The 22481-nt window shown below is 44.2% G+C and overlaps 2 protein-coding genes and 1 long non-coding RNA gene across 5 annotated transcripts; all 3 read left to right on the top strand.

Annotated features, from left to right (window-relative positions):
• The first annotated feature begins 1748 nt into the window (after window positions 1–1748).
• On the top strand, window positions 1749–11054 carry LOC124190382. Its single transcript, XM_046583025.1, has 5 exons — window positions 1749–2009; window positions 3005–3651; window positions 7968–9391; window positions 9459–9876; window positions 9963–11054. The coding sequence occupies exons 2-5, from the start codon at window positions 3396–3398 to the stop codon at window positions 10244–10246; spliced, it is 2382 nt and encodes a 793-aa protein (XP_046438981.1). The 5' UTR covers window positions 1749–2009; window positions 3005–3395; the 3' UTR covers window positions 10247–11054.
• A 2240-nt stretch (window positions 11055–13294) lies between these two features.
• On the top strand, window positions 13295–19132 carry LOC124190365 (mitogen-activated protein kinase 15-like). 3 transcript variants are annotated; one of them, XM_046582996.1, is made up of 10 exons: window positions 13295–13512; window positions 13619–13982; window positions 14526–14595; window positions 14793–14942; window positions 15031–15161; window positions 15775–15944; window positions 16146–16285; window positions 16356–17144; window positions 17215–17486; window positions 17642–19132. In XM_046582996.1, the coding sequence occupies exons 2-10, from the start codon at window positions 13911–13913 to the stop codon at window positions 17909–17911; spliced, it is 2064 nt and encodes a 687-aa protein (XP_046438952.1). In that variant the 5' UTR covers window positions 13295–13512; window positions 13619–13910; the 3' UTR covers window positions 17912–19132. The 3 variants fall into 3 exon arrangements, with proteins under 3 accessions (XP_046438952.1, XP_046438961.1, XP_046438971.1); XM_046583005.1 differs by having other exon boundaries at window positions 13587–13982; XM_046583015.1 differs by having other exon boundaries at window positions 13569–13982.
• A 290-nt stretch (window positions 19133–19422) lies between these two features.
• On the top strand, window positions 19423–22276 carry LOC124190361. Its single transcript, XR_006872947.1, has 5 exons — window positions 19423–20860; window positions 20950–21384; window positions 21446–21714; window positions 21874–22015; window positions 22088–22276. It is a non-coding gene; the product is annotated as an uncharacterized LOC124190361 (long non-coding RNA).
• The last annotated feature ends 205 nt before the right edge of the window (window positions 22277–22481 follow it).

Below are 22481 nucleotides of genomic sequence, written 5' to 3'. Positions count from 1 at the left end.
AGGGCCCTTTTTTGTTCTTTCTCGGAAATACTGTCGCTCGGCAAGTACTAAAGCTGGATGTGTCTAGCTCAAGACTGACAGCACGAGCGTGAACCCGCGTTTCTCTTTTTTCCTCTAGAAATTTGTTGTGTACGCACAGTTGCGGTCGTCCGGAGACACACGCCATTGAAGCCTAACGTTTCCTCCCCGTCAACTGGAGTGCAATGCATTATAATATCAGCAGCGCAGTCTGTAATTGTACTTCTTCTTCTTTGAAATATATACACTTCTAATATATCCGTCACGCGATATACCGCTACTGCTGCTAATGCCTGTCTGATGTTGCGTAAAACCCTTGAAGATGACGACAAGAAATGCACACCGACGAGTTTCCTTTCGGGAATAAAACAAGAATAACATCAGCGCCAATAAGAAAATGTCACGGTTTACTTGCCGCTGACAACAAACAAAATAGCGAAACACTATCGCACACAGCAGTTTGACCCCCGTCTAGATTTGAAAGGAGAGATCGTAGAGTGCGAATATTATATTCGTCCGTCTCATCTCTTTGTTTTCCCGCGTGAAAAATGAAATAACAACCATTGACAAAAGAGTTCTGATAATGAGACACTAGACCTACTTTTTAGTTACTACGTGCCTATAATATTGTTTCCATCTAACTCGAGTTCCATTTCTCTGTGACTCAGTTGATTGAATTGTTTGTAAATGAGCAAGCTGAAGAAGATTTTGGTGAAGTGATAAAACTACCTAAAGAAAAAGGATGGAAGGAGGGGAGATGGATAATTAGTATTAGAAACGCAGGTGAGTTGCAAGAGAAGAAGCCCGCAGGCAGCGAATCTCGTCGCTCTCTTGTTTTTCCTTCTTCAACAAACAGGGCGAAGATAAAATAAAAAAGAAAAATATATAAACAATAAAATTAAATGAAAGAACTCCTTTTCGGTGTTGTATTTCTCTCACAGCCGAGTTTTTTTTTTGCATCCAGCAGCGAGAAGAGTCGAGTTGTTTGTCATCAAAAGTCCCCCACTGGTTTTCTGAGCGACCCATCGTCTTCCCTTAAAAACAACTAGAAAACCAGTTAACCGTTACCGAAAACATCTCTTCACAGTTTCTCCCCGTTGTTGTTGTTGTCACTAAAATTTCACAGAGCACACGACGTTCGTCCGATTTGGCAGCCATAATTAATTTCCATTTTCATCCTTTCTATTTTCTCGGCCAGTTTATATTTTCCAGAAATGAGTGATTAACCTTTGCTGACCCCCTGATCGCATTGCGTGAACATTCAGTGAACGTTGAGATACATAAAAGGAAGAAAAAAAAACCGTTGGTAGGCGGAGGGGAGGCCATTACATATTAATACGTCGCACGATCTGGCACGAGTTTGCCATTTTGAGGTCAGAATTCAGAAAGGATCGAATCGTCTTGTTGGAATCGCCTGCGGGTAAGCCTTTTCAGCGATGCATCATCGCTAACTTTTTCTTCCAAGTTAAGACTTTTTGGTCAAAAATAATAAACCATTTGATTTGACGACGATTGGAGAGATGAAGGGAGGGTCTTATTAACAAGAAAAGAGGCTAGACAAGTTGAAAAAGAAAGAAAATGTGCATCCAACAAAAGAGTCTAGAAAAGGGCTGCTGCTTAGTAGGCCGAAAAGAAATGACGAGTTGCCATTTCTCACCGCCAGGATGGCGCCACCATTTTTGTTTTTATTTTTTCAGGTTGTGGTGGTGGCTCAAGTTTTTCAATATTATTATATCCTCCTCTCTCTCTTCTACTTCTTCTTTTCGGTACAGACAGACACAGGTATACCAGGGAGTCCTCGTGGTCGAAACCGTGCAGTCTGCTCTTGTATGTCGTGCAGTTAGGTCTTTCTGCTTTCACCGGTTCTTAAAAAACAAAAAACCTTTTTTTAAAAGAAGAAGAAGTTGGGTTTTATTTTAATCCCCTCTTTTATTTTTAACCCTCATCTGATTATATTCGTGACGCGTTCCATCGTCAAGGAAAAAATCCAGGTAAGCTGCTGCAGCTTTGTGTGTGTGTTTTTAGTTATCTTCTTTTTATTAGTATTTTGGAAAATCCTCCCCCCCAAAAGAGTCTTGGCTCCTGGTTTAACGACAAAAGGTCGAATAAGAATGAAATTTATGTTTGATTGCTGTTGTCGTGACGACTCTGAACGTATAAGACTTTTATAGAGTATTATATGAGTTGTTGTCTGTCGTGGCGGGGGTGAATAATAATTTCCAGGTTACAATAACGTGCTGCCCAATATGTAGGCAACCTACGTGACTAGACCCAAAGATTCAATTGACGTTTCGTCTCTGTCGTAGCAAACTTCATTTAATATACTGTCGACTTGTGTGAGAGTAACTTGGTGATGTTTTATGAGCCTTTCCCTGTGTGTGAAGCCAAGCAACGAGTACGCCCGTAATAATCGACCGAGCGTGTCGTCCCATTATTGAATGCACACAGCAGCACATACATGCTGGTGAAACGGGAAAAGCGATTTAGTTTTCATCTGCTTTTCTAATATTTAATTGCGGTGTGTGTGAGAGAAAGAAAACGTGTGACTTGGACTCTGACGACGAGTTGACTCTCTCTCTTAATGATGTTAACGCAGAATGGCGTGCCAAAAATTGCCAAATTGAACGTTTTTCAGCCGTGAGGGAGGATCATCACGTGTTTATTTGCAGCCGACGTTTGACGTGACGTTTCAGGATCCTTGATTAAACACAACGCGAAAGTTGTGTGTGTGTGTCTCCGACACTTTTCTCTTGTAGCATTGAACTCTGCGTGTTTGTTTGTCTTTCTCACTCGGGTGGACCAAAACGGCCTGTGTGTGTGTGCACTGCCTTGACACACGTAAGACAAACCCCTGTGCTTTCCATTTGTTTTCTTCTTTTAAAAAATAAAGGTTTTGTTTTTGTCTTAATTCTCTCTGACAGTTGCCAGATTGTATTGAGATTTACTTTTTCCTTGTTTGTAATGCAATTTTGTCTGATTTTTACAGAATAGCTGGTCGGCCCTTTCAGAAATGGATGGATGATGTGATTAAATCCATCGAGATGGCTCCGGATCTTGAGAGAAAATAACCAAAAGGATCAAGAAAGAAGAAAAAGGATCCTCCCAAGAGTCAACCGACGACACCACTATGGCTGAGCTGCTGCTGGTGGAATCAAGCGACCACCAATCCCGATCGGGACCAGTTGAGAGAACTTTATCAGACGGACTCGAGTCCACCGGTTCCCAATAGATTCCACACACACACAGAGCCTTGTCTATCAGTCGAAAACAATTGCCGTCTGCAAATAAGCCAGAAAGAAAGTGGACGAAAAACTATCGAGTCCCCGTGAAAAAACGAACGAACGCAAAGAAGACGTCACCCATAAAAGGCAAAGAGAATGACCTTACCAAAAAGAGATGGAGAACAAGAAGAGTTGAATAAAGGAGGAAAAAGTCAAGTCATTTATTGCAACAAAACAACGTACACAAGACAACACACCCCCGTGATGATGATGTCGACGACGCATGCGTCCTCGGCCGATCCCGCAGCTGTCCCGACGACTCCTCTGGCACGACCACTGCGGACGCTCAATAATATCAACTCGGCTCCTCACGTGATCCAGCTGCATCCCAACAACTCTCCCAAACTCTCGGGTAAAGAACAAATAGAATCATTTATTTTTTCCATTTCAACTTAGCCTATTCTACCCCATCTACTTTAAGTTTGTTTCCCTTTTGCTTATCTTTGAAGGTGTTGATTTATTTGCGCAAGTGAATCTTTTTTTAAAACAAACAAAAATATCTTGGCTCAGTTTGCCTGACGTCATAGCTAGAGGAGTCAATTACAAGTTTTGTTTTATTATAAAGAAAAGGGAAAAAAAAGATGACGGGAGGAGGGAAGAAAATTGGATTCGGGACTAGTTTTGGGGGGGTAGAAGATTTTGGGCTTCGCTGACGTTGAGTAGGTTTTGCGTTGGTGTTGGCTGTTGTGCGGCTGCAGAGTATCGCCTTTGATATATCTTCGCCCAAGATAACCAACTCTCTGTTGTACAGAGTTGAACTTGTGTGTTATTTTTTGGTCCCCAGCAATCTCTTTTGGCTTGCCACTGTTAACCTTTCGCCCGATAGTGTCAACGCCCGTTGGAAAATCCTTCCAGTGTGTGTGTGCGGATGGAAGCCCTACAGATGTAAACATGGATATGTTGTGCTGCTGCTGCTATTTTTTCCAATCTACCGCTCTGCCAAAAAGATTATCAATCGACAAGAGTTGTGTGTGTTGTGTGTTTTTCTATCTCTCGTTGTATTATACTGAGGCTCTTGTCAAACATCTGTAGCAGCGGAGATGCCGCAGAAGGACTGGGCTGGCACGGCTCTTATTGATTGATTCCAACCCGTTGTAGCAGCGCTCTCTTACCATCCGTCTGAAAGACTCACGATTTGGCGGGACTAGTAGATGTATCTACCGTGTCTAGTGTATAGTCGTAAGTCTTTTGAGACGTGCGCGCATGAACCGGCCGGATATATATACACACACACGCTGATCGATGAAGACGGGTCCGGGAGTATCGGTCGGGGAGGAACAAGTCCACAAGCTGAAAAAAGTGAGATAACCTTAAACCTTTTTTAGCAAGCAGACAGAGTCGGGAGAGTTGAGCCAGCCAGGGTAGCTACGTATATAGTATAAGCCGCTTTGTTCTCTTCAATTTCTTCCCTTTCTCTTTCTTTCTTTCTCTCCCCCCTTGTCTCTCTCTCACAATTGAATTTTTTAGCCACGCAAAAAAAGTAAAAAGGACGTGACTGCCTTTCATTCAAAAAATGCGCATTTACCCCAATCGGCGAAAATTGCCGACTGCACGCCGTCACGTCGCCCGTTGAACGTGTAGAGCCTCCAGCAGAGGAAACTAGTTGTTATTGATTTGCCATGATTTGCCTTTTGTTTCTTTTTAAAACTAGACACATCTTGTTGAAAATAAAGGAACACGACGAGAGTTAGATCATAGGTCTGATGATGAAATGTGTGTGTTGGGCCTCTCTCTCTCTCACACCCTAATGATGATGGCTTTTTTTTCTTTTCTTCGTGTAATATTATACAAGTCAACGAGAGACTATGCCATTATTCTTCCCACTTGATTATTCCTTGAAAAATCTCCCCTGGATTTTCTTGGGTTTCGTTCGTTCGTCCTCATTATGACGGGCGCAGCGCACAGAGAAAGTCACCCAGCAACCTGATTAGACTTGTGTGCACCGAAAGAAGAAAAAAAAACTGATTTCCAGGTCGTCTCTCTCCCGAGACTGATGTCGATCTTTTTTCGCATTTCGGTTGCCATTTCGACCGCGACTACTATTTTCCCGATCACGAAAGGCTCTATCTTTTTTCTTTTCATTCCAATGTAATCTTTAACCCTTTTTTCTCTGTCTCTATTTCGGCGCAAAGGATTCTAATCGATAATTAACATCCGGTCGTGAAATTTTTATTGGCGTTGTTGCCGGAACCGCAATGCCAGCTGACGTCCGCCTACACATCCTCTCCACCACCACCACCACCACTACGGTGTGGCCTCTAACCGCCGCAACAACCACCAAAAAATCAAACTAGAAAAAGGAGAGAGAAAGAAAAGAACAAAATAAAAATAGAACACAGAGTGTGTGTGTGTGTGTGTTGGGGGAGTGGTATCGGGAGAAAAAAGGAGTCGGTGCACTATTGCGTCCCTGCATTCATCACGCTTGTTTGCCAGTAGGTTCCGCGTCGTATGCGCAGTCCCGCCGGGCAGCCAGCTACAAAAAAACCGTCGGGTGGTCGCATGGCCCAACCACATCACGGGGGATCCTTTAAAGAAATAAAATGAAATTTAAAAAAACTCGCATTTCTTTCCCGTTTCTGAACGAAGAAAAATGTTTTTCCGAAAAAATATGCGTTTGAAAGACGTGACACGGACACCTTTTTATTATCTTTCTCCCAAAATGGAGGAATCGTTCACCATTTTATGTGTACATCCCCCCCCCCCCCCTCATAGTCAAGAGGGGGAACTTTTTCGTTTTGTTTCAGAAACTTTTGAAACTTTTTTGTGTTTGGTGGACCCGTCGACTTGATGGATGCGAGGATCTCTCAAACATATACTATTCGATATAGAATAGTCCCGCGAGAGCGACCCTCTCCCGACCGACCAACATTTCTTTCTTGTTTCCCCGTTTGAATCGATTGCTGGTGTGTGGTGGTGGGGGTAGAAAATAGAAATATGCGCCAGAAGAAGAAGCTCACACATAGACGCTATGTATATTAGTTATTTATTTATTTTTTTCTCTTTCCCAAACCACAGAAGAAACTTCACGCTACATTATTCACGCTTCACTTGTTTTTGGGAAGGTTTTTCTTTTTTTTAATTTAGGTATTTTCTTCTTTGGTTCGCCTCATTTTTTCTTTTCTCTCGTGGGTTTTCTAGTGGTAGGCGGACGTGTGTACGGGGGTAGGTAGATCGATTGACCCTTTTCTCGTTATCTCTTTCTTTTCCTTATTTTTCATCCATCCACCGCACACACGGAAGAAAAGCAACACCCCTACGTCTTCCATCAACCGCCTATCGCCCCAGCGATATCGTTCCAGCCGATACCAGTCTAGAGAAATAACCCCAGACGACTTGTCTTTTCTTTTAAAATTGAATTGTCATTTTTTAAAATTTCTTTCACAAGTGATAAGCTTTTATTATTATTTTTTAAAAGAGGATTTTGAAAAAGAAGAAGAACAAAGTTTAGAGGATGCGATTAGCGTCAAATTTGTACACACACGATGTTGAAAGGCTTCAGAACGGAAGCTCTTTCACATCATCCCGTCTACTACCGTTTCTTGTTTTCTCTCTGCCAGTTTGTGAATTTCCCGTTAGCGCACGTTCCATTGACGATTTGTGTGCGCAGTTGGTTTTAAAAAAAGATATATTTTTTCGGAGCTAAGAAAATAGGAAAAAAAGAAGTAGATCGGGCCATAACAAATAGAGGCATTCATTTGGCGCAGGGGCGCATAACTTATCGTGTGGCCTTTGCATGTCGTAACATAAATTTTCGTGATCATTACAGGTGAGCGCTGCCTTCTAACCGGGAAACAGGAAAGGGGAAAAATACAAAAAGAGAGCGCCGGAATATGTTGAGCAGCAGCAGTGCCGGTGTGGTTGAGGTGGAAAAAGTCAGGAGAAGAAGTTAAGAAAAGAAGAAGAAAGAAAATGAGACAATGGCACCTATTAGTTTCACGTCGGCGGCCCGTAGAAATGAAACCGAGGGAAATAAGAAATATGATTTGGTGTTTTGTTCAAATGACGAAACGAGTTTTTTCTTATCAGAATTTTGCGGGTTTCTCGAGGGGAGGTGAAACACCTCGGCTGTGTTCACCCACTTGGACTATTTTCAAGTCCGGAAGGAAGCGGAAAAGAAATGGATGGAAAGGAGAAGGACGATGGAGAGTGTGAGTTTTGATGTATTTAGTGCTCGTTCTCTTGTCAGCGTGGGACACACCTGTCAAAACGGAAGCGGGGCATCGACACACCGTTCGTTCGTTCGTCCGCTTCTCAGCTGACATTGAGGTTTCTGGGCGGAGTAGAGATGATTCCACACAAGGGGGAGGTTTGTGCTACTCCGCTGCCATCGGGGAGGTTTCTGAAGCTGGCCAAAATAAAAACAAAACACAAAAAGTGCCGGAATTTTTTGGTTTATTTTTCCCCGGGTAAAGATTTAGCCTCTTTTGGTTGTTGTTGCTATTGTTGTGGGGCTGCTGTTGTTATGGTAAAAAAAACTCGGTGAGACTTTTTTTCCGCCCTGGATTGAACGCGGTTTCCGATTTCTCTCCGCTGGCTGTCGGCTAACGTTTCTTGGCGACGATCCAAAATGGTGCCACCTATCGGCTATTTCTACAACTAACATTTAAATTCAATTAATAATAAATAATAATAAAATAATGTTTGCATTTCTTTTGGTCACGCATGCAGGAAAACGGAAAACGGCCGTGGAATTGCTGGAAGAGTCGAAAGCCTTTTACGTCAAAACGGAGCGGATACTGGATCGAAAACAGGAGCTGCCGCACTACAGTCCGGGCGACCGGCTGCTATTGCTGCAGCACCACCCCAACCGCTCACCCATGCTGAGCTTGCCGTCGGCCCGCATCCGTGAGCATCATCACGTGTTTCCGGCCGTGACGGCGGCCATGACGACACTTCTTCCGCACCATCAGTTCCACCTCCAGCAGCAACAGCAGGAAAACACCACCACGGCCGCCAACAGCGAGCCCATCGGGGCCTATGGAAATGGAAGCGGCTCCGGCGGCACCCGAACGCGCGAGGGCTACTACACGACGCCGCCGGTCGAGAAGCGACGCCTGTCCATCCGCAAAGACAATCCGCTGCCATTGAACGTGACAGCCGTCAAACGCTTTCTCAGCCGGCCCGGATCGACGGAGGAGAACCTCCAAGTCCGCAAGCTGGTGCCTTCGAAAAGCACTTGCCGCCTGATTGGCTTTTTCGAATCGTCGGCCGGCCCCAAAACGGGGACATTGACGTCGTCTTCCAGCGGAGGAGGAGGCGGAAGCAGCGGAGGCCTCAGCCCCAACGGAGGAGCCAGCAACAAGAAAATGAGGACGCGCATCACTTTCTCCGAAGTGTTGCCGTGCATTTGTCAGAGCAATCAGCCGCCCGAGTTGCCGCACCGCATGAACAAAAACAATCCATCACCTCCTCCGCCCATTCCGCCCAAAAGTCCGGCGCTCAACGCCAAACTTCGGCTGCTAAGTCAAGAGCAAAGTCTTCACCAAATCACGCCGGCCGCCGCCGGCGGACGCGTCAACTCTTTTTCGGTCGCTTCCGGATCGAAACCGCCGCCGCGCCAGCCGCTCCACCAACCGCACCAGCCGCCATCGTCGACTCTGCCGCCGCAATCCGCCGTTGTCGCCGTTATGAAGTCGCAGGCGGCCACTTTTCGGCGCATTCAGAGCGAGGAAGCGCCGACCAGTCTGATGATCCTGCCCGTCTCGGAAGCGGTTCAAACGCAGCGCAATTTGCTCCTCCGCAATCCCATCCTGCACAAATCGCTTCCGGATTTGAACTCGCCCAAGAACGCCAAGCGCGGACGAGGCGGAGGAGTGCGCGGTGGCAAAATCCGCTCGGCTTCCACCGACCTGGAAAGTTGCAGCGATGGCGAATCCGGCGGAAGCAGCCGGATGAGTCGCAGCAGCAGCGTTCACTTGGATTCAGGATCTAATAGCTCGGATGAGTCTTCCAATGAGAGCGAAACTCCGTTCAGTCGGCCAGACGCTGGCGGCCGAGGAAGTGTCGGGGCCAGCCGGAGCGAACGGGCCACCACCTCCGACTACGCCAGTCGTTCGCCCAGTTTCAAATACGAAACTACCAGTCTTGTCCAGGTATCATTTCTTTTATTTTAATATTTTGGTAGGTCCTGTATAATTAACTCTTCCTGGTTTATTACAGACTAGTCAAACCTGGACTCTGCCTCCGCCCTGGCAGGACGATAGCGGAGTGGATCCATCGGCGGCCGAAAGCTCCACCGTCGAACTGCCGGCCCCCGATCAAGTGAGGCGCAAAGCGATTCTGCGCTCCAAATCGGATGTCGGCCCATCTCGTTTCGCCCCTGACCTGCTTCCGGCCGTTCCGCCGGAATTCACCGGCGACGTTCCGCTGGACCTGGACCAATTTTTCGACACCATCGGCCAGCACGGGAAATTGTCGACTGTGGAAGTGAAGATCGACAATTCCGGCCGATCGTCGCCCGTCTATTTCTCGAGCGTCAGTTCGGTCGACTCTTATTGCAAGCGACGCCATGTGGACAATTTGTACGAGAGTAGCGACTCGGAAGACATGGCCGCCACTCTCCAGCGACGCTTGTTAGGTAACTTTTTTTTTTAAACCCGTTGATGGCTTCCACCGTTGTACCTTTTTACCATCTGACCCTTTCTCTTCTTATTGTGTGTTTAGGGAGTCAACCGGGAATGGGCGAGCCGTCGATCGTGGAACGCAACGCTCGAATCATCAAATGGCTCATCAAGTGTCGCAACGTACCGGTCGTCAGCCAGGCCTCGTTTCCTTCTTCCGGTTCGACCGGTCAGCTGTCCAAATTGGCTGGTGCTGTGGCTGCTGCCGCTCATCCTCCGCTGTTATCCATGCTGCCGCCACCTCGCAGCAGTAGCGCTCACATGCCCGGCAAGCCGGCCGCCGTCGCACCACAACCAGCCTATTACGGACAGAGCACACGATTGTAGTCGACTAGCTGCTCCTGCTCTTGTTGTTGTTGTTCTACCAGGTGGTGGCAATGGTGGCGGTGGTCATTTGTTTCTTATTTTTTTCAAGGTTTTTCACGTTGACATTCGAAAACAAAGAAAAAGGAGCGACGGGCGACTCCGGTTGGATCGAAAGTGTCGCGCTATTTCCCTTTTATCCACCCCCGCAACGTTGTCTCCTTCTCTCTCGTAATCGATCTGTACATTTCCCCCCCGTTCGGTGTTTTTGTCTCTTTTTTCTGTCGGTGGAAACTAGTCGTTGACATGGCAACTCCAGCCCCCCCCCCCCTAAAGTGCATCACACACACAACACACACATCCCTTTACTACTACCCCCCGAAGTCTGGTGTCCTTCAACGTGTAATGACCCTTCCAAAAAGTCTCCATCTCTTGGCCCAATTCCCATTTTCCATCTACTTTGTAAAATACTGTGTGTTGTGTTGTGTGTGTTTGCGTTTCAGTCATCCAGTCAAAGACTATGCAAATTATGGCAAATGTCGTCTCTCTCCTTACCCCAAAATTGGACCCCCAGTTCTTGTTTTTACCTTTTTATTATTTTTCCAAAACTCTTGACATGTGAAAAACATTATACATTATAATCTCGATTATCTCTATATATATATGCTGTTGTGTGTGTGTGTGTATGCATGTATGTGCTGTTGTACATAAAAATACTTCAATAACGAAAAAATCGAGCTTTCTGACTATACTACCCCCAAACCAAAAAAGTCGAAACTTTTATAAAATTGTGTGGGCCTTACAAACATAATAATTGCTCTCTTTCTTTTAAAAATTTTCAACCCTGTTGTTTTCGGTTTCTTTTCAAAATCTTTTTTAAAAAAAAGTCGGTGATAATCTTCTCTCATACGTGTGTCTCTCCGGAATATAGCTCGGCGGGCGATTCAAATTGGGCCTCATCATTTTCATATTAAAAGAGAACACGCGGTTATTTTTTTATGACCAATGATGATGATGATGATGATGATTACATTATATCGGGGCTTTTTCTTATTTCACGACTGATGCCCGCGGCGATCATTTAAATGAGCGCTGTAATAATGTGCCGGGCTGCCGCTGAGACGACGACTATTACCCAGCACCCGAGCGTATAGCGTTGACAAAGAGAATCACGACGAAAAACATTAGGGGCATGTGAAACATAGCAAGGAGCTCTATATCTAAGCACAACATTGCCGGAATTTATATACTGCACTAAAAATCTGATATATCCATTGTTTTTATTCCAGCAGGGACCCCCTCGCTTGTCATCCCGGCAACAAACAACCAATACCTATCCGGCCAGCAGCAGCAGACACGCCAAAAGTATACAAAGAATTATTATTATTATATTTCTATTCGGGGGAGTCGCGAGCCGGTCGTCATGGTGATCTAATTTGACACGGGAACATACACACACACAAACATCAGGCGGCGGGATATATAGAAGGAAAGAAACATTGATTCGAGAATATATACCCGTGAGCGGATGGCCGGCCTTGGTTTTATCTTTCCACTGGGGTAGTGTGTATACACATAATATTACTACGTACTGTGTAGATGGATGGATGGATGGATGCAACTCTTGCGCTAGGATGATGATGGACAAATTTCATGATATACCAACTCCGTGAATTGTGTACCTCATTCTTCTCTGGCTGCAACTTTTTTGTTTTGTTGACGTTTCTGCGCATCGTTGGCCCGTCATGTAATACACCACAGGGCCGTCTCTTCTCGTTTGGCTGGGCGGCCACATCGGCCCGAAAAAACCAGGAGACCCTTATTACCTAACGTTGGTCCAAAACACGACGACTATAGCGCGGAAGAAAAAATTTGCTGCACGGAAAAACTAGACACGGCCGGAAGTTATTTTCCCCCCAAATCGCTCCAGCCAAACTTCCGCATATAATCCGCGCATCGATTGAAACTTTCCCCCCGTATGTGTGTACAACTTTTCACAAATACTATTGCAACCGTATTTCCAATTGGGAGGATCTGATTATATGTCAGAGCTATAGAAGATATGGATTTAACATTTTGATTGCTGCTTGACATTCAACCCGATGGATCATCAAATTGGTACGAGTCCCGAAACGGTCGTGTCGCTTTTATAGGCCATGTCGAACGAGGATATCAAAGCCGATTATCCAATCCATACACAATAACAGCCGCCACACGAGAGATCAAATTGCACTGTCCCCCGACCCGTTTTAATACGAAAATTTCGCATTCATTCATATTCCCCCAACAGGAAAAAAGTTTTCGGCACGACTCTACTAATCATAAGGCGACACGTGAAACTGTCGTATATTCATTTCAAAATGGAAAATGGCCATGAAATGTTTTCCACCCAAAAAAAGAAACGATTGCCCGTCGTGCGATAGCGGTTTGACACGCAGATCAGTCCCGCGCTGTCCCGATCCTTACCAAAATAAAACCCGCCGAGTGTCAAGTGACATCCTTCATACGTACCAACCAACCAACCAACCAAAAGTGTCGAAGTAAATGTAAAAATGCCACGTACAAAATGTTACAGTCTTTTTTCGACAGGAGAAAAACATTTCCCAGATGGACCCTGTTATTATTACATTCAGCCTTTTTGGGATCACATCTCTTCACGATTGGCTTTTTGATTGATCACCTGTATAGCCGTCCATCGGGATTCCTTCCATTTTCAACCCCCCCAAAAACTTTGTCAGCTCCTTTGTTGTTTTGGAAAAGAAAAAAGAAACTTTAGAGATTCCTCTGTAAAAATGCTAATAACACACAGAGGAAAGGTAGGAAAAAATAAGAATGCTGTGCAGAGAGAGAGAGGGGAGCCTCAGGTGTATACGTGTGTGTCTGTTTCTTATTTGCCCTGGGGAAAATCTACCTGGATAAAAAAATTCCCCCCTTTTGCTTGCCCCTCCTTCATCATCCCACCACTCTCTCTTTTTTTTTTTTTACCTTTTTCCATGCCAACCCCCCACTCCAACGTTCCGCGCACACTCCAAAGAGGTGGTGGGTGGTTGGGAGAAATAATATACACAGAGCCCAAGAACAAGTCTCCTTCAGTCTGGCATTCCTCCTAGTCGAAAACGGAGGCTTTTTTATTTTCTTCTTGCTCCTTGTTTTATTTTTGTGTGTGTGATTTTTTGAGTTCTTCCACGTTTTCGACTTTTGGTTTGTTAGACTCGTTCAGCAGCTAAAAGTGCTCTTATGGAATAGTTGACACCAGCCCATTCAAGACAGGATGTGACATTTGTCTGCAGGTAAAAATCTATTCACAACTGTCAAAATAGACACTCTGGAAAACTATAAGTTTTAGAGCCCTATATCTAATCAGGGTCTTTTTCGGTCGACGTGGGCTGACCTCAGGTACGCCAGAAGAAGAAGAAGAAGGTTAAAAGGAGAGAAAAGTTTCATATTTTTTTGGCGTTTGGGAAAGAAAGAAATATTCTACACTCCGCCTAGCCTTTTTGAAGCTGACCTCGTGGCGCCATCAGCTTCTCTTCTCCACCGTTAACCCACGGAAGAACCTTTGGTGTTTGTGTGTGCTGTGTGATGGCTTCCTCCGGTTGACACAGATTTCCTCCATTGGAAGAAGAAAAAGGTCGAAGAAACAAAAGAGCAGTTCAACCTCCCCCATAAGAAAAATCAGCTTTTGGCAATGGCTGACATTTGCGAAGTGGACACTCACATCAGCAAACGCTACGATGTCAAGAAGCGGCTCGGCAAAGGCGTAAGACCCCCACAAACAAAATTCAATACGACTTTTTCTTGTTTTTTTATTGGTTTTTGTTGCTATTGTTTACCGTGAGTCTATCCTGTCTATCCATTTGTCATGGCCTCCCATTATTCTTTTTATTTCACCCCCAATTCTTCTTATTTGTTTGTTTGTCAAGTGACAACAAAAGGGAAAAACTCGAATCTTTTTGATATACATTCCCAAAAGAAATAACAAAAAAAAGGGAAGAAATATATAAACGTGGTGTGCTGTTCGTGTTTGCTAGCTCTACACACTCTTATAATCTTATATAATGCTGACGGACGCTCGGCGGGGCACGGAGAGCGTCACGCCAAACACGCATCTCTTCATCTTTTTTAGACTGACCATCGTCTTCCAGTTTTTATATTTTTCCCCTTTTTTCTTTCTTTCTGCTGTCTGGCAACACAACCAAAAAGTTTTTAAACTTTTTTGTTTTTCCTTTTATTTTTCTAATCGAGGAAACACGTGTCGTTCATATCTATTTGTTGACTTGTTTTGTTTTATTTTTTAAAACAGGCGTACGGGATCGTCTGGAAGGCAATGGACAAGAAGACGGGCAGCATCGTGGCCGTCAAGAAAATATTTGGTAATTATTGTTGGAAAAAAGTTGCGGTCTTTTCTGTTTCATGTCACAGACGGGAGCGATCGGATTGTAACGTGAGTGTTTTGTTGTTGTCGACATTGTTGTTGTTGTCGGCGAGTGGGGACTTCGTGACTGATTGACCATTCCGGCTTAATGTTGGATTTGATTCGAATGGCCTTTTTCTCTCTGTGTGGGTGCAGACGCTTTCCGGAATCAAACCGACGCCCAGCGAACCTTCCGTGAAATCATGTTCCTGCAACATTTTGGCGATCACCCCAACATAATCCGATTGCTCGACGTCCATCGGGCCGATAACGACAAAGACATTTACCTCGTTTTCGAATACATGGGTAAGTAAGATTGAACGTCATTATATTATCACGCCAACATATTATAGTTAACCGACGTCTTGATTTTGGCATTGGCACACGGAAACAGATACGGACCTTCACAACGTCATCAAACGGGGCAACATTTTGAAAGAAGTGCACAAACAATACATTTTGTATCAGCTGTTCCGGGCGACCAAGTACCTGCATTCCGGCAACGTGATTCACCGTGATCAAAAGGTTATTTGAAATTTAATTTTGATTCAATTTACATTGATCGCGTTGCTTTGTGATCTTCCAAGTGAATACGGCAATTCGACCGTTGCCTAGCGCAACATCATTAGTATTCAAAATAAAATAAAAAACGTGCAGGTGTTTCTATACCAAACAGCACAAAGCCACGATGGTGGTGGGTTGGCTCCATGTACAACACACACTCACCTTGGCAACGCGCTATCAAAAAAAGCCCCCCAACCAACGTCACATTCGATTTTCTTCTTCTTTCGCCAAATTGAATGGAACGTGGCCATATGTCACGTTGGCAGCTGTTTAAAGTGTGTTGTACATATACGACCCAACCTATAGTACATCGTAGATTACGTCCTTATTTAAATTGCGCTCTTCTTTTCATTTGCAATTCTTTACTTGGGGAAAATTTACGACTCGTATAAAACATATTCATTGGAATAGTATGCGTCATCATTAGCCAAAGCACGAGGTTAATAAATTTGAAAAAAAAAGTTTCCCAAATAAAGGAATGCTAATATTTGTTCAATGTCCTATTTTACACGCCACTACTACTAGTCTTCTTAATAGTTTTTTCTTTCTTTCTTTGGTTCTTTGCCACAAACAGCCTTCGAATATCCTGTTGGACGCCGACTGCCGATGTAAGATAGCCGATTTTGGTCTGGCCAGATCTTTGGTGCAGGACGTCTCCGAGGACGGCCAGACTGACAACGTGATGACCGACTATGTGGCAACCAGATGGTATCGGGCGCCGGAGATCCTGCTGGCATCCAAACGGTAAGTTAAAATAACGACGTCCATCTCCTTCTTTTTCTTGTCCAGGCAATTCTTTTATATACTGAAACCCCTAAAATGGCAAGTATACGTCAGGCCATTTTATGTTATGTGTGTATCTTGTAGAAAAATATAGAAAAACTCGAACCAAAAATGGAGAGACGATATGATCATGGTGGCGTGTGTTATTTGTTCTTTGTGCAGGTACACGAAAGGTGTAGACATGTGGAGTTTGGGTTGCATTTTAGGAGAGATTTTACTTGGCCAGCCACTTTTCCCTGGCACCTCGACGCTCAATCAGCTGGAAAAGATTATGGCCTCGATCCCTCCACCTTCTAGAGAAGGTTCGAACTTTTGATTGATTTATTAACATCATCATTTTTTTAATTTTGATGTTTTTATTTATGTTTAAAGATATACAATCGCTCAGTTCCGGCTATGCGTCGACTTTGCTGGAGAAATCCATGATGGTCCCCAAACAGCCACTGCGGACCCTTTTGGCTTCGGCGCCGGTCGACGCGGTTGACCTGCTGGAGAAATTGCTCGTCCTCAATCCTCACAAGCGGCTGACGGCCGAGCAAGCGCTGGAACATCCTTACGTCAAAGCCTTCCACAAGCCGGAAAGGGAACCGGCGCTGGATCACGACGTTGTGCCGACGCTGAGCGACGCCATTCAGTTGACGGTGGACGAGTACCGGACGAAACTCTACGAAGTCATTGCCCACCAGAAACGGGCGGAAATGCGCGAGCTGTCGCCTTTCAAATTCATCCGCGATCCCAATGAATCGTCGCCCAAGGGTTCGCCCAAAGAGACGCTGAGCAAAACGATGCCGAAAACCAAATCCAGCGTCGACATTTCGTCGACGGAATCGCGCGCCCATCATCATCATCACTCCAAGTCGAGGCACAGCAGCGTCGTCAGCATTTCAGCGCCGGCCGATCCTTCCGGCAGTTCGTCACGTAACAACAACCGATCGACGACGGTAGTTGACATCCCCCGCCCACCGGATCGGAAACTGGTCAGTCGCCATTCAGACGGAGAAGTCATCCGGAGTAAAGAGAAATCGTCGTCGAATAAAATGGCCACCACGGCCAACAAATTGTCGTCGGCGGCCGCCACCGCTCTCCCGCGATCCTATTCTGGTCATTGCTTAGTCAAGTACCACATGTCCAATTCGTCGACCGATTCGGAGCCCAGCAAAAGTAAATTGACCATATCTTTTTAAACCTAATTAAATTCACTAAAAGAATAACAAATTGAATTGTTTTGTAGGTTCTCCGTTGAAGTCGAGCTGTTCCGCCACTCACTTCCTTTCGGCCAGCATGGAACAGAATTGCAATGTCAGTAGTAATACTTCAAATTGCCGGGCGACGACGGCGGCAGCGTCGACCAGCACCAGTGTCCACCCACCGGTTCGTTCAGCCGCGCCGAGCGTGGCGGCCACGACGACCGCCTCGAGATTCGCCAGCCGCTATGGGAAAAATCTCTTCAGCCGGAGTCTAGATAATCCCGTCATTACGCGCACCGTGACCGCTATCCCACGGGTAATAATAATCATAATAATAATAACAAGCCGGCACCGTTATATTTATATATCCAGCATTATTATATAATTACGGCGTCTATATGACCAGCCGTATTGTTTGACAAATCATAAAGTTGTTTAGACGGAAATGATTTATGATATGATTCAATCCAGGCAACTTCGGCTGAGAAGGCGCTGGGCAGCGCCACGACGGGCGTAGGTGGAGGTGGACGCGACAATAAAATCCCACGTCCAGCCCCGACGTTTGGCAAGAGGCAATTCACTTCGTTAAACAACGTGTCGAACTTGGCCACCGCTGCCGGAGTAGTTGGTGGGGGCGGATCCGGCATAGTTGGCGGAATAACAGGAACCAGCAAGTTCGTTTCCTCGCACGGCACCATCACGGCATCTGCTTTGCAAGAATTGCGTCAGAGTATCAAATGACGACGACGACGACGAAAATCAATGGATTTAGACACTAGACGACGACGACTGTCTTTTTAATTTAATTTCCGTAATTCGAAATGGGTGATATTTAATAGCATATTGATTTAGCGGTCTCTTATATATTTCCCAGCTGCGACTCTTTTTAGGTCATCGAACGTGGGAAACCAAATCTCCTCTGACGGGGCTGAACTAACTGATACAACTCCTCGATCCACTTGCCATACGAAAGAAAAGAAATAACAAAAATTTGATACGAGACTCTAGTCTATACATTCGATCCCCCCATAACCCCCCCCCCCCCCCACCCAGCACTTTTTGTTTTCAAAAAATAATATCTTATTTTGGTGTATGACCAGGTATCTCAGGTTCATATAATATTTGTCAAATGAGCAAAGCAGGGAGATGCGACGAGTCCTCCATATCCAGCGGCCTCGTCTTTTTCTTTTAAAATTTCCTCCCTCCTTTCGTTTTTATTAATTTGGTCCGACAGCTCTGCAATCCTCGAGGCCGGCTCCTTAATAATTCTTGTCAAGACTAGACGACGCGCAAATTGTGTTTGTAGATATAGTATAAGCGATATATGATTTAGTCGTAAACTAGGTAGCAATTGCTCACGCCACATACACACACCACAACTTTCCGTGTTTGGTCGATGATTTGACAGTCGTCCAATCGACTGATGTATTTGGATTTTAAGAAAAAAAGTAGAAAAAGAAACAACAATAATTTCACAGTATTTTTTTCTGTGAGTTTGTTCCTCATGTTCCACCCTCCCGTAACTCTTTTTTTTCCTCCCCCCCTCTTTCATTGTCGGGCGCGGAAGTAATGCATTTTCATTCCAGGAAAACCATCCGCATGCGGAATTACCACGCCCATCCAGATGTACATATATAATATAGGTTGAGATATGGACGAGCGCTCATTTCACCCCCCTCCCGACTATCCCACTGTTCCTCCTGTGTTGTTTATTCTCTCTCTCTTTATATTTGAGGAAAACGAGAAAAGGCAATTCAATCACTGACTGGACTCGAAAGTTTTTTGGGTCGATAACCTAAACATGCATATAATAACTTTGTAGTTTCATCGGATACACATGTGCTATAGACTGCTGCTGTTTCGTATATACACAGGCCACCGCCGGCGATGACGATGTATTTTTCCAATCAAGTAACATTGACGAGTCGAGCCATAATATAATAATAATAAATTGAAAGACAACACAAAAAACAGCGCTCTATTGTCGATTTTATTTTTGTTTTTATGATGACGTTCTTGCATTTTTCGCAGTTTTTTCCCTTCATTTTCATCGTTTTTTCTTTTTATGGCGACTGCATGTACCCGTCGCTGTCGTCCGTCCATTCAGTCGAGCTGCTTCTATACTGGAACTGGATTATCGATTACACGGACGCCCAATGAATAAGCGCAAGACACGGAAGTTTTGGGTACATTTTTTGACTTCATTGATCAATTTACGTTTAAAGAAAATCATCCTCGACTCATCTACAGCTTTGTTGGTTTTTTTGGTATTTCGTTTAAAATTAGCTATTAAAAACAACAGGTTCCTGTAATAGGAAAAGGTTTTCGAAAGTTGTTGTGTGAAGCCAACTTTCCTGAAAAACTTGAACGTTGCATTTATGTTTTTTAAAAAACCGGTTTTCTCTTCTTGAGATTTGTTTTTTCTTAATTAAAACTACCACCTGAAACTTGGCATGGGGGTAACCTGCATTACCCTTAATACAGTGTCCAAAAGCAAGTTTTCCTGGATTGGACATTTTTTCTGTCGTGGTTATCGATACGGGTTATTAATTATTACACACAAAGTAATAGTCAATTTTGATGCTAATCAGATATGTCGTAGTAACGTCCAGTGCTAAAATAAAGATAAAATGCTATACATATGCGATACATTTGGGCGTTTTGTAAAAGTGCCAATTTGTTCAAAGGGGTAGGGCGTGTTCGTGATTCGTGCTACCGTGATCTGGAAACGTGATTCAGAGACATCTAGCGAGAAAAAAAACTCACTTTAGTAGCGAAGAACGTTTTGTCACACATTTAGGATTTAGATATTGTCAGCAACCTGCGTTAGCAAGACCTAATGGACTGTTTTTAGTCTTTATCTGTGCACAAAGTAAGAACTCAGAAACAGAAAGACAAAAATCATTCGCGTAATTTACTGAATTTCGTAAAAGGGCAACAACGCTTTCCAGTTGTCACGAAAGTTCGTCTGCATTCTGCAGTATGAAAAACAAGTGGAAATATTTTTACCAAAGTGAGTTTACAGGTGTCCTTTTTTAACGTGGTTAAAAACTTGAAACAAAGCCACGATACGTATAGGATTTATTCCGTGACAAAGTAGTCATATCAAGAATGTTTGAAACAGCCCATATGCCCAGATCACATTGATGCGAGAAGGCATGGAGTGCTTCACCTGCATCAGATTTTTTCAATCGACTTGCTAAACCAAAATGAGTGCTGCAAGAAAATTTTGTTCTGTGTGTTTTTATAAGGCTGAAATCACTCCAACACTTTGCTACAATGCAACAGCCTCAAGTCTAAACTTTTCTAGTACAGTGTGGCCGTTGAAGTTACCTCTTCTCGTGAAGTATTCCAGCGATGTAGAACAAGTACCTAATGAAGTGAACACAAAGATTCAGTGACAGCAACATTTACCTATGTGAACTGCCAGACACAAAGTTTGCCTTAACTAAAGGAATTCTACATGGGAATTGGCATGGATTACAGTTCCATATCGGGCAACAAAATATCAGTGTTGAAGGAAAGCATAAGAACGTCAGAAACGAAGTGCGGAATCGACGAAAGGCCATCCAGTTTTTGCTTTTACGTCTTCAAGGATCAACGGAGGAAAAAGTTGAGATTGATATTTTTAATCTTCATTCAACATCTTCTACAGCCAATCTCTTACAACGTGAAAAACAAGATTATTGAGTAAGACTTTAGCAACTCGTGATTGTGTTTTTAAATACAAATAACTTCTTCCTCGATATTTTAACGAAATTCCTTGATTCTCTTTTCAGACTCTGGAATCTTTAGGTCACAACCGACATCGGCGCGAATGCAGGTTTTCAAAACGCACCTTTGCCAAAAAAAACTGACATCCTGGAAGAAATTGGCTTTGGTGATGAAACTCTTGCCAAGGAGGAAAGTAATACGTGACAATACTCGAGCCCCCATCAAATGAACTGTTGCTACAGTTTTGGCCAAGACGGAATTTGAAAAGCCCCTTCACCACAAGCTGTACTATCTGAGGCAGGTGTCTCCCACGATATAGTTGGCAAACGAGTATAAGGTGTATAAAATTTAACTGCCTTCCTTTCCAGGCAAAGCATTTGAATTAAGAACATATCCTGCGCAACGATTGAAATCTTTGTGAAACGTCCTCTTTCTGCGAGACAACAACCGGAAAGCTAATCCCCCTACGAGAGTCCCACTTCTTGCTCTGGTATCCTCAGGTATTTTCACAATCAATAAACTTTATCATTCATTATTTTCTTGTTTCTTTGCTGTACGCAGGTGAGGTTACGTCACGTCTAGATGGCTGTAATGGTATTACATAATTAGATCCTCGACAAATTTTTCAGCCGTTCCGTCCAGTCGTTCGTGGATGAAAGGGAATCTGTTGGTTTTCCTAGATGGTTAAAATTATGGCCGAGTGTCTTCTTTAGAGACAATTTCCGCCATTTTTTTTTTAGACATTGAATGAAAATGTATCGTGTTTGTCCAACAAAGGATCATCTCTTGACATGGAAAGAAGAGAACAATTGATGCAAGATCGTGATTTGGTAATTTCAAAAAATTTCTGTCTCCGTAATTTTCTTTGCCTGGTCTCATAATAAGTCTGCAGTCATGCTTTCACTGTAGTGACCCTGCTGTTAGGGCTCTAATTGAATTCGAGCGAATTCTCATTGTCTAACAAAATGTACATTCATTATATATTTCAGGTTATCTATTCGCTGTTAATTATTACTCCAGAGATTGAAGCTCTCATCAGTTCCAAAGGACCATAACGCTGCCACTCCAGAGGTTGCACTAAAGTGGCCATCACAACTAGTTCTAATTTAAGACCAAGATATTTGATTTGAGGTAATGCTTGCTGTTGCTACAATCTCATTTGGAAATTATTGTCTTCTATATAAATCTCCATTCTACTTGCAGGTTTTCGTCGCCGATCCAAAGACCCGTTGGTGAAACTGAGGAGAGAATGCTGAAATTCAAGTCTGATCAAAAAATTATGTAGATGTAGATAAATGACAAGTGCATATCTGGGCTCCCTTCTTTTCTGTGGCCCCGTTTCCCTAACTAACCACTAACCAACGCCCGCCGGTGGTCACTCACCCGCTGTGAAACCAGGAGGAGGGGAGGGCTCTGGTCGAACGGGGACTTGGAAGGCGCATGATCCGACGAAAACTTTTAGAGGGTCATGAGTCTAACCCGGAAGCCTAGTAGTGACTAATCGCTCCCCAGTAAAACTTGCCTCGCACTCTTCTCTCCTCTTCCATTTCCAGGTAATCTCCCTGGATCTACGCCGACACTGCATGTGCGAGTTTTA

This window comes from Daphnia pulex, chromosome 1 (genome assembly GCF_021134715.1).
Source record: "Daphnia pulex isolate KAP4 chromosome 1, ASM2113471v1".
Taxonomy (NCBI): Eukaryota; Metazoa; Arthropoda; class Branchiopoda; order Diplostraca; family Daphniidae; genus Daphnia; species Daphnia pulex.
Note: the sequence above shows the minus strand (reverse complement) of the source record. Positions and strands in the feature narration are given on the sequence as shown.

Coding starts and splice junctions, on each gene's coding strand:
- LOC124190382 (XM_046583025.1), top strand. CDS start 3,396: ATGACCTTACCAAAAAGAGATGGAGAACAAGAAGAGTTGAATAAAGGA. Junction 3,652..7,967: donor CAACTCTCCCAAACTCTCGG/GTAAAGAACAAA, acceptor TCACGCATGCAG/GAAAACGGAAAACGGCCGTG. Junction 9,877..9,962: donor TCTCCAGCGACGCTTGTTAG/GTAACTTTTTTT, acceptor TTGTGTGTTTAG/GGAGTCAACCGGGAATGGGC.
- LOC124190365 (XM_046582996.1), top strand. CDS start 13,911: ATGGCTGACATTTGCGAAGTGGACACTCACATCAGCAAACGCTACGAT. Junction 14,943..15,030: donor CCTCGTTTTCGAATACATGG/GTAAGTAAGATT, acceptor ACACGGAAACAG/ATACGGACCTTCACAACGTC. Junction 15,945..16,145: donor ATCCTGCTGGCATCCAAACG/GTAAGTTAAAAT, acceptor TTCTTTGTGCAG/GTACACGAAAGGTGTAGACA.